At 35.2% G+C, this 12,520-nt stretch overlaps 1 protein-coding gene across 2 annotated transcripts in view; it reads left to right on the forward strand.

Annotated features, from left to right (window-relative positions):
* The first annotated feature begins 4,180 nt into the window (after window positions 1-4,180).
* The window catches only part of LOC149847782 (protein DWD HYPERSENSITIVE TO UV-B 1-like), a 58,863-nt gene continuing 50,523 nt past the window's right edge, over window positions 4,181-12,520 (forward strand). The window contains exons 1-2 of one of the 2 annotated variants that reach the window (XM_090000860.1): window positions 4,181-4,524; window positions 6,491-6,557. In XM_090000860.1, coding sequence (XP_089856986.1) covers window positions 4,493-4,524; window positions 6,491-6,557 — 99 coding nt within the window. In that variant the 5' untranslated portion in view covers window positions 4,181-4,492. The remainder of the gene's footprint in view (window positions 4,525-6,490; window positions 6,558-12,520) is intronic. The other variant, XM_090000819.1, reaches the window with a different exon arrangement.

Here is a 12,520-nt window from a genome sequence, read left to right on the forward strand (position 1 = left end):
AAAAAATTCTCTTGTTTCCCAAAGTCCTTCATCGAGCAACTCTATGAGAAAAATAAGGAGCATCCAAGAATTATATGACATCACAGAAGAAGTTAATCGGAATTATGTCATATTTTTTGCCTTCTTTGCAGGTGAAGTAAAACTTGTCAATTCCACTATGTTCAAAAGTTTGGTTGGAAATCTAATGTATCTCACATCCACAAGGCCTGACATTATGTATTGTCAGCTTCGTGAGTAGATTCATGGAGAAGCCATATTCAAATCATTGGGAAGCTGCAAAAAGAATTCTAAGATATGTGAAAAAAACTATCGATTATAGAATTTTTTATGAAACTAATGTTGCAGTTAACCTTATTGGTTATATTGATAGTGACTTAGCAGGGAGTGTTGATGACAACAGAAGTACTTCATGTTATGTATTTAATCTTGGAAGTGCTGCAATTTTGTAGAGCTTGAAGAAACAACCAATAGTTGCACTTTCTACTATAGAAGCATAATATATTGTTGCATCCTTTGCAAATTGTCAGTTAATTTGGTTGCGTGGAATCTTGGAAAGTTTGAAGCAAAAACAAAATAAGCCAACAACTCTTTTTTTGTGACAATTCAACTATCTCAGTCGTGAAAGATCCAGTTCTTCATGGAAGGATGAAACATATTCGAATTCAGTACCATTTTCTAAGAGAACTTGTGAATGAAGGCGATGTTCATGTGAAGTACTGCAGAACGGGAGATCAGATGGCAAATATTTTCACGAAGCCACTAAGTAGACAAATGCCTTGAACCTCACTGAGGACATGGCATTGGATAGAAATGATTGGAGAAGGATTCATGTGGAAGACCTAGAATGATTTTTTTTTTTGGTTCATATCGCCGACCACAATTGTTTTGGGATGAAGACGTAGTTGTTGTTGTATTATATATATATATATATATATATATATAGATAGATAGATAGAGAGAGAGAGAGTAATATGTAAAGTGTTTAAATATACGTTGGATGAACCATCGCCATTGATCGTGCACGGTCAAATGGCAACGATTCATCATTTTTTTTTCGGACTCGAGATTTAGTGGCGGTCTTAACCGCCGCTAAAGCTCAGAGCAAAAAAATGACATTTAGCAGTTCAAAGCAACCACTAAATGACCTTTAAAAAAAAAATTCAAACGTTTTTTAAGGAAAACCCATTTAAAGATACGAGTTTTCCTATATATATATATAGGAAAACCCATTTGAAGATACGACACCCTTCCGTCGAACAAGAATCAGACACGTTGGGGTGTGTCCGAGTGTTAAAAAAAGATATTTAGTTGCGAACTCACAAAGAGTTTGACATTACATTGGACACATTCATGTCACAAAATCCATGTTTTCTGCCAAGACCAGTGGTGGAGCCACATGCTGATGAGGGTGGGCAAGTGCTGACCTTGAAATCCCCAGTAAGGGGGTTTGGGTCAGGGTATGCAGTGCCCACCTTGACCTGAATCCTGTGCCTCCCCACTCTAAACCCACTATATATATATATAAAGAGAGAGAGAGAGAGAGAGAGGTGCTTGTGATACGTGCTTGATGGGTTTTTCAGTGTTTTTTTTTAAATTCTGACCGTACAGATGTTATCTATGCACTTGATTTTATAGAGATCAGCTCTTGAAGTGTTCGATTCCGACATATTGTTGAGTTTTTATAAGGTTTGAAAAAACAATGGTTCGAAATCTTTGTAAATTTTTGAGGCTCCAAACATCATTTTTTATGTCGAAACCACATGATTCAGGTGTGGATTCCTCGTAAATCGATATAGGGTCGACTACAAAAAAATTATCTCCAGCACAGAAAAACCTATCAAGCTAGTATAGCAAACACCTAAAGTTAAAGCACCTAAGCTCTACTATATATATATATATATATATATATATATATATATATATATATATATATATATATATATATATATAGAGAGAGAGAGAGAGAGAGAGAGAGAGAGAGAGAGAGGGTTTGGCTTAATATGAGCTCGATGCATTGTCAGGTGTGTGTGCATGTTACAATCTTGAGGACCAAGAAACACTAATGAAGTTTTCTTATTTTCCATGAAGGGCCGGCTGAACACCAATGAAGTTACTTTTGAGTTTTTAGCTGTTATTGATTTGGATTATTCGGTGGAGTTGGGGCCACCTTATAAGTGGTGGTCCAAAATCACGTGCAATTATTGACATGCATGAAAGATGACCTATAAACCTAATTTTTTTTTTCTTCTTCCCTGTATGAAAATTATTGGCAATCTCTCTCTCTCTCTCATGAAACTAGACTTTCAATTTTCATTGATATGTAAATTTGCATCTAAACAAATTCAAAATTAATATGAATCCGACAGATTATCCCACTGACTGCATATAAAATATATAAAAAATGACTGTACTACCCCTAAGAATAATGTTATTTCACATAATAGCCACAAAATATCGCAATATTTCTCAAATAAATCCGCTCAATTTTTGCTGAATATGGGCCATTTCTTACAAAATTTATCCCTCTGCTAAAACATGAAACAACTTACCATTTCAGCGAAACTGATATTCGCCTAGACTATTTTAGCCAAACTCACCATTTTTGCCAAACTGAGATTCACCTATACAGTTTTAATGAAACTCAACATTTTAGTGAAACTCAACCACCAGCAAAATTGAGTTTAGCCTGTAAGTTTAGTGAAACTCATTTGCAATAGAATAATGAATAAAATACATTTAAATTCTAAAATATTCAATAAATAATTAAAGTAAATATACAAAAAATAAAAGAGATCGTCATATTAGGTTACTAGAATTCAGACTGCCAAGAGAGAGAGAAATACAATGGAAGGCCAAAGTTTGAAACCCAAAGTTTGAAGCCGACTATTTAACTCTCAATTAATATCCCATGCAATAAAGACTCATTATTGATAAGGAGTAGGCCACGAAGTCTTGCTTGCCCTCTTATCAAAGTTGCACGGCATAGAAAAAACCTAAGCATTAATTGTTAAAAAAAAATAATAAATAAGCAGTTTTCTTGATGGTTTCCTTAAAAAAAACTTTTAAAAACTAGATTAATTAAATGACTCAACCAATGTTATCAGTATTGATGCATATCACCTGATATGCAGAGTTTCGGCAAAATTTTGATACGATTCAGGGCCGATTCAATTAATTTTTAATAAATATAAAAAATACCAAAAATATTTTTTAAAATTATTCTAACAGTTTTAACACATGTCACATTATGATTGACACATAATTGTTTATTATTATTTTTAAGCCGATACAGAACGATTCAGCTGAGTATCAGTATCGATCGATATTGTTGAATCCACGGCCCAACGCATTCAAGGTCGATACCGATGCTGACAACATTGGTCTCAACTAAAACAATTTAGGCTGAGTTTGATAGATATAGGGCCAGATGGCCCATTCAGACCAAGTTTGACAGCGAGTTTAGGGAAAAAGAAAAAATCATTCACATTTGGTGACTCGTTTGGTACCTATTTCGAAATGAGTCAACCGAGTTGACTCAATGAGTTTGTCAACCTTGGTAGTAGCGGTGGTGGTGGTGGTGGTGGTGGTGGTGATAATGGTAATGGTGGTGGTAGTGGTAAGGGTGATGGTGAAGTGATGGGGACCATGGAGTCGAGTAAAAGAAAAGTTGTAAAAAAATTTCTCACAACTACGATTTATTAGTTATGTGGCAATTAAATTGAGTTTTGTTATTTCGGTGTACAGGAGAATCTCATATTGAATTTTGTTGAAATGATGAGTTTAGCTAAAACTGTATAGGTGAGTCTTAATTTCCATTGTGATGAGTTTTGCCAAAACTGTGTAGGTGAATCTCAGTTTAGCTAGCCATGAGTTTGGTCAAAACTATACAGGCGAATCTCAGTTTCACTGAAATGGTGAGTTTAGTTGTTTTATTTTTATGAAAAAGATAAAATCATAAAAAATGAAATCATATTCAGCGAAAATCGAGTGATGGTAGTAGAGGAAGTGCTGCTATTTTGTGAAATAATAATATTTTTTCATGGTAGTACGGTCATTTTCCATAAAATACGTCCGATTACCTCGTTTGGGTTTGACTTCGTATTACCTTTTCCCCATCCGATTCCAAATACAGGCCCATTTGACGATACTTTAAACAGGTACTAGGTAAAGAACCAAAAACGAATCACAAGTAATTTGGGTTTTGGTCGTTTGGAGTCTTGGACAACGGCTATGGAATGTGTCCGTGGAGAGTGAAATCCGTGTTTTTTTTCGTACCATGGTCAGGACTCAGGTTGTATCCGTCCCTTCAGATATATAAAGCACGCCTCTTCATAATGTCAACCATGCTCCATGATTTCTTCTTCCTTCCACCGAACATCCAATCTTATCCACTCCTGGAGGGGCTCTAATCCTTCTGATACTCTTCTGCTTTGAATTCGTAGTTTTCATTTGTTGGTGTCTTGCAGAAGTGTTGAACACATTAAGAAGATTGATGGCTATTGGTATTTGTTGTTTGGAGTCAAGGTATGGCGTTTTTTTTCTATCCTTTTTGTTGGGATTTTGGTGGTGGTTGCCTTTTGGTGAGGTCTCCTTGGAGAAGCGTGATTGTTGATTGGAGTGTTTTCTGGAAGATGGTGTTCTTTTTTCTTTTGTGTTAATGGTTTGCATTGTTTTTCGGGTGGTGGGTGTGGTGAAAATTTGTATTTGGTGGGATCTCTGATTCTCTGGTGAAGAGATCGGCTTGTTGGTGTGGTACCAATTTTGCTCAAGGATTCTTTGTTTTTGATTGATGGGTGTTGTGTGTTTGTTGCTGTAATTGGTTGATGTTGTATGCTCTGTCTTGGATTCCTTTTTCTTCTTCAATTTGTGTAAGTTTTAAGATGACGGGGATATATGTAGTGTTGTAGTTCTCTTTACATAATTGGTATGAATTCTCTTTGCATGATTCGTATGAGATTAAGATGACACAAGGAATCATATATGTGGACGAAAGGAGGAAATGAAATGCATAGCAGTGGGTGAGCAGTGCTATTCTCTGTGGTGGACTAAGCATGTCCATGATCAAAGAAGCACAATAATGTTTTTGCGCACCCTAAATATACTGGAAATTTTTAGATGATGAAGACAGTGATGGAGGAGCCACTAGGAGTTAAGCGAGAATTGTCTAGGGTATAGTTCTGGGGCTCTTGGTACGTTGTGGCGGTTATGACCAACTGTCTGTTTTAAGGATTTATTTGAGATCATATAGTTTAGACGTCAAGAGTGACTTGCTAGATCGTGCTTGATAATTTGTGCGATCATGCTTAACTATCTTTGTTGTTATTTTCTTCTTTTCTCAAATATTTGTGGTACATTGTGCATGAGAGACATGATGCTATCACGAAGAGGAGGTGTTGGATGTTTACTTGGAGAAATGAGCTAAATATAGATGAGAACTCTAACTTCCTTTTTTCTTGTACTTAGGTGAAAATGGCCTTCTGCAAAAACTGAAGAAAAACCTATGAAAGTCGGGAAGTACAAGCGCATGTTGAAATAATAACAGATGTGGTGTGAAAATTATACATAATGCATCTATATTATATATCTTTTTGGGAAATTACCAAACAATAAACTGATCTTATGCAATGACCGGGACTTTACAAATAGTTTATACGTGGAATATAATATGTGATAAGGTGATGGTCAAATCAGGTTAATGTATCAATCATAATTGCAAGCAACCATAACATATTTAAGTTTAAAATGAAACACAGAGTTGAAATCAGCAACTACTGTCCTTTTCTGATCCACACGGCTGGCTCCTGACCTTTTCTGACTTTTGAAGGCTATGGTGGTAAATAGAATTTGGATGATATACTGATATTTATAGTATCTTCCACAGTGACCATCAGATCATGGACTGAAGTGGATGTTAGAGCACATGGTCCATTAATATGTCTAGTATCATTTGGAGTAGGGACACCATCTGGTTATGCTATTAAAATAGTTGTAGTTTCCCATCAAAATCATGGTTATATCTTTCTCTATTCTGTTAAGTTGTCTTTTCTTTTTGGGTCTTGGACATGGAGTAGCGTTTGCTAGCTTTATGCATTATATCTGGTACCGACCAGGTACATGAACTATATAAATGATTGTTTGCTTTCATGTTGTATTTTAGGAGCACCATCTTGCACAGAACCCAGAGCCTCCACTTTGGGCTGTATGTTCATTTTGAATAGGAGAATATTGGTGGTGTCACCGGTTTTTCCTTCTACTTTTGATATGAAGGGCCAGTTAACTTGTTTGACCTTTTTTAGATGAAAAAAAAAGGAAAAAAAAAGAGAAACCTTTTAGGATATGAATGACTTCTGCATTACTGTATGTGCTCGTTTAGAGGTTATCATCTCTATGTATTCCATGTTTCATGCAATTTTATTGATATCTAAAGTTGCCTCTAATTTTATTGGCTTTCTGACTTATTTCTAAAATTTGTTCTTGGATGCATTACCAGGTATCTCATTGCATGCAAGAAAGAAGATCTGCAACCCAACCCTTCCATTTTATTGGGATTTCATAAGGTTAGCCTTTTTGACTTAATGTTGGTTGGTCATTTATAAGTTTGCACAAACATTGCTTTTGTCATATTTTGTTTTGGGCATGTTATTGTTTTCACCCATCTTCCTGTTTATCCATGTTCACTTTGTTAATAAGTGTTTTTCATGTATGTGTAAAGAGAGGAAGAGAAAGTCTTCAAGCATGAACTAAGTGTCCGCCAAGGATTCCGAAGTGGACAAGCACAAATGCCACTAAAGGCACACTCACAAAATAAGCACAAATGCTACCAAGAGCACACTCACAAAATGCTATAAAGAGCACTTCACAAATGCCACTTAAGAGCTTACACGAGAATAAAAAATAATATTTTATTGCATCATAAAATGCAAGAAGCATTCCATAAATGAGGGGGCTCACCCCCTTTATATACACACAAGGTATCCCCTAAAAGAGTCGTTGGAGCTAGTCCAACGGCTATATTTGTAGCTGTTGGATTAGCCCCAACGGCTAGTCAATCCTAGTCAACACTAGGTTGACCAGTCAAAAACAATGAAAATAAAGAAAAAAAATATTTATAAATGTATTTAAATATATATATATATATACATATTTATACATGTATACATACATGGGTATGTATACATATAGATACACACACACACACACACACACACACACACACACACATATATATATATATATATATATATATATATATATATATATATATATATAATTTAACACTTCCCCTCAAACTTACGATAAAATAACTGAAAGTTTGCTAAGAAAGAAGTGAAATCTAGGATTTGAGAGAGGTTTGGTGAAGAAATCTGTCAATTGATACTCTAATGTGACATAAGGTATATCAATGATGCCTTGAAGGTATTCCTGTCGTACATGATGACAATCCATCTCGATGTGATTCATTCTCTCATGACATGTGTGGTTGTTGGCGATGTAGATAACACTTTTATTGTCACAACACATCTTTGAAACTCTTTGAATTTGGATTCTCATATCAACTAGTAGTCTTTCCAGCCATACCACCTCCATTGTAGTAGTGATCATGACCTGCTATTTGACTTTCGTTGAAGGAGAGACCTGTTACTTTTTGCATCACCACAAGATTAGATATTCACCTAAGAAAACACATAAACTCGTAGTTGAGTGCCTATTATTAGGATCACCTCCCCAATATGCATCAGTATAAGCAATTAAGTCTAATGCAGACAAAAAAGACATAAGTAGGCCTCTAAAAATATAATTTTTAAGATATCTAATGATACACAAAACAACCCCCATGTGAACAGTTGTGAGAGCATGTTGAAATTGATTGTATATGCGAACATGTGCTATGTTTGGTCTAGTAATTGACAAGTAAGAGAGAGCTTCGATAAGCTGCTGATAGGGTGTTGTGTCATCAAGAGGCTCCTCATCATCAATTTTCATTTTGATATTTATAACTTTGGGAGTAACAACTCTCTTATCATTCGTGATTCCAGACTTGAGAATAATATTAGAAGCAAATTTAGACTGAGATAATAGATATCTTCTAGGAGAATAAGCAACTTCTATCCCTAGGAAGTATCTTAGAAAACCCAAATAAGTTCTTTTAAAATTACTTTTGAAAATCTTTTTAATATTTTCAACTCTCTGTTTGTCCCCTCCAGTGATAATCATGTCGTCAACGTAGAGGAGCAAAATAATTGTACCTGCATCATATTTCTTAACAAATAGATCAATGTCAGTAAAAAAAGATCTAAAATCAATATCAAACATAACTTTGCTAAATCTATCATACCATGCTTTTGGCGCTTGTTTCAAACCATACAATGCCTATTGTAGGCGAAGAACCTTTCCTTGTGGGATGTTCATACCTGGGTGTGCCTCCATGTACACTTATTCCATAAGATTTTCATTGAGGAAAACATTTTTAACATCCATTTGATATATGAACTAATTTTTAATCGAAACAATTGTTATGAGGGTTCTAACAATAGTCATGAATGATACAGGGGCAAATGTTTCTTCATAATTTATGACATTCTTGCGAATGTCCTTTGACAACTAATCTAGCTTTATATTCTCAAGGGTCTCATCACTCTTAGTTTTTACCTTATATATCCACCTACAACCTATGAGTTTCTTTTCTTATGGAAGGTTTTGAAGAGTCCAAGTTGGTACTTTTTCTAATGCTTCTAATTCTACTTTCATAGCTTTATGCCATTTAGAATTGTCTTTGGCTTGAGCATAGGATGGAGGTTCTACATAAGAATGAATCAAGGCTATGCATGCTTAGTATTTTGAAGAAAAAGAGTCATACTGAATCAGTATGAAATATGAAAATAGATTTATTAAATTTATTTTTAACTAAATTATAAAAGTTTTGAAAATGTGAGAAAACTTCAAAATTATGTTTAAGGAACTAAATCCAAGTATGTATAACAAAGTCATCTATAAATATCACATAATAAGCATATCCATATTTTGATATAATTGGTATTGGACCCCAAACATCCGAATGAACTAACTAAAGTAGTCTAGATGAAGTAAAAGTTCTATCATTAAATGGTAATCTCTTCATTTTTTTTAAAATACAATCTTCACAAGTAAAGTCATTAATATTACAAAAAAAAATTAATCTTGGAAATATTGAATTTTGGATACATTTGGATGTCATAATCTTCTATGCCATAAATCTAAATCTAATTTTTGGATATTACAACAAAAAGTATCTTTGGGTATCTCCAAAAAATTCATATACTTTTCTTTTTTTCTTTTTCCTTTTTCTAACCTTGGGGGGCCCACATATAGACGTTGGGCCCTCTCCAACGTCTATATGGAGCCCCTTCAAGGTCTCCTTTTTAGGCTTTATAAATAGGGGTCTTCCCCCTTTGTAATCTTTAAGATTTGAGCCAAAGCTCTCTCACTCCTTCAATAAAGATTCATATTTTTTATGCCTTTGTGCATTTGGGTTCTCTTGAATGTGGTCTGCCTTTATGCACATTTGTTTTAAGTGTCACGTGTTTCTCATTAAGAATTTAGTGTTCTTATGTATGTTGTCTCTTTGAAGACATTTTCACATGATCATGCACCCAACAACCATTTAAAGTGAAGGAAATATTATAACCATAATCAGATATTTGTAAAACAGTTAGAAGATTTAAATTTAATTTGGGAATGTATATAATTTTTAGAATATTTTTTTTTATGTTTGAAAGATTTTTCTCAAAATTTCCTATTCATTTGATTTCAAGAGATGTATCATCGGCAGTTAAAATATTTGACACACTTGAGTTGGTATGACATTCGAATAAAATATCATAATTTGGGGGTCATGTGAAAAGATGCACCAGAATAAAAAAGACAAGGAGATTTACTAAGAGTGGAGTAAGATGAAATTGCTTCTTCAGTTGAAGAAGATGAACCTCTAAGAAGAGTTTAAAGAGCTTTCACCAATTATGACAGGGACATATTTCCAAGAGATGAATCTTGAGGGTCATCAATGTCCTTGGTCTCTTGAGGTGGTCCAACCGAAGCCGCATTCCTTTTGTCCCTTCTTCTCAACTTAGGGCACATAGGTTATATGTGTCCTGGTTCATAACAATAATGACAAATAATTTTTCTTTTATTTTCATACTCATTTGCTTGTCTCCCAAAGTAAGGTGGTCTACATGCACGAGTATAAGTTCTGGGTCTAGAGGCGGCCAACACAGATTCTTCATCATTTTTGAGAGAATGTTTTTTCAATCTATTCTCTTCCATACTTAGTTCCTCTATTGTATCAACAATAGAGGAAACTTTCTCTTTATGTAAAAGGGCCAATTTGGTGGATTTAAATTCAGACCTTAATCCATTCACGAATTGATAAAAATGCTCCATGTTCATTTGCTTTTGCCGGAGCTCAATATCTTCGAGGTAATGCCACTTTGGTTCAAGAAGAGTCAACTCTTCCCAAAGTTCGAATAACTCATTGTAATACTCCCTAATGCTTTTGTCACCTCAGGTCATAGTTTGAACTTTGTCTAGAAAGTTGCACACATGTGCAATATCCTTAAGGAAATACATATTTTTGAGATATTGCTCAAATTTTGCAAGATTAGAACATTTTTTAATATTGATACTATTTATGAGCAAAGACATAATCTTGGCATATCTCATTCTCCACTCTTTCAATTTTTTCTCATAATTGGTTATGACATTAGTTTTTTCACCATTGAAAAGAAAAACTTTCTTCTTGTTCTCTACCTTAGTAAGAACTAGTTTAGGTTCTATGTCGGATCCATCCACTAATCCCACAACCCTTTTTCCCAAATATGGTGCTTCATAATTGAAGACCACATTACATAGTTTGTATCGTTAAGTTTGATGGGCATGATGGTGACACTTTCTTTTTCATCCATTCTTATTGTTGCGGAAGAGATGAAGGCACCGAACCCTAGGTAGAGAGAGATAGAGGGAGAGAGAGAGAAAAGGAGAGAGAGAGACGAGAGAGAGGGAGAGACGGCTGCAAATAATAGAACATCTTAACTCGTTATTAGGGCTTCTCTCTATATTAAATAGAGAGAGGCTGAAAAGAGTAGTTACATTTAAGCCTACTATAAAATCAAAATTTCAAATAGTCTCTAATATATAAAAAGACTTAACTTAAAACCACCTATTCTCAACACTCCCCCTCAAGCTGGAGCATAGCTATCAATCATGCTCAGCTTGTCACAACATTTTGAGAAATTTGGTCTAGCAAGAGGTTTTGTAAACATATCTGCAACTTGGTCTTCAGACTTTAGGTATTTGGTAGTGATATGACCAGCTTGAACCATATCTCTTACATAGTGACAATCAACTTCAATGTGCTTTGTTCTCTCATGAAATACAGAATTGTTCGCTATATATGTTGTCGCTTTATTATCACACATCATGGTCATGGGAGAAGAAACTTTCACCTGAAGATCATTAAGAATAGTACGAACCCATATCAATTCAGCAGTTGTTTGGGCCATAGCCCGATATTCCGATTCTGCACTTGACCTAGAAACAACATTTTGTTTCTTACTTCTCTAAGAGATCAAGTTGTCTCCCAGAAACACACAAAATCCTGTGGTAGATTTTCTATCCACTACAGATCCTGCATAGTCAGCATCAGAATAGGCCACTATCTCCAGATTTCCACCTTTTCTGAACAATAACCCCTTTCCAGGAGAAGATTTTAGGTATCTGAGAATCATAATAGCTGCATTCCAGTGTACCTCAGTTGGTTTGTCCATAAACTGACTAACTTTGCTTTCAGCTAAAGCAATATCCGGCCTAGTCACAGTTACATACAGTAGCTTCCCTACTAGGGAGCGATAGCTTTTGCTATCAACCGGTTTTGACCCTTCTTCAAACAACTGAACTTTATAGTCCATGGGAATATTTGCTGGTTTAGCTCCCAACATTCTCGTTTCCTTTAATAAGTCAAGAACATACTTCCGTTGAGACAAAACCATCCCTTCACGGCTCCTGGCAACTTCTATACCCAGAAAATACCTGAGTGAAACAAGGTCTTTTGTAACAAAGTGTTTTTTAAGATGAGCCTTTGTGGCTTCAATAGCTTTCACATCATTTCCTGTAAGAATGATGTCATCCACATATACCACCATAACAACTATGCCAGAGCTAGTTTTCTTTATAAAAAGTGTATGATCTGCTGCTGATCTATTAAAGCCAAAACGTGACATCACTTCAAACAACTTTTGAAACCATGCACGAGGACTTTGTTTCAAGCCATATATCGCCTTTCTCAATCTACACACCTTCTGACACTCTCCCTCAACCTCGAATCCTGGAGGTTGTTGCATGTAAACGGTCTCAGATAGATCCCCATAGATAAATGCATTTTTCACATCTAATTGGTACAAGCTCCAACCATGCTGAACAACTACTCAGAGAACAAGACGGATGGTACACATCCGTGCAACAGGAGAAAAAGTTTCAAAGAAGTCAATTC

This window comes from Nuphar pumila, chromosome 1, assembly GCF_984573655.1.
Source record: "Nuphar pumila chromosome 1, dmNupPumi1.hap1.1, whole genome shotgun sequence".
NCBI lineage: Eukaryota > Viridiplantae > Streptophyta > Magnoliopsida > Nymphaeales > Nymphaeaceae > Nuphar > Nuphar pumila.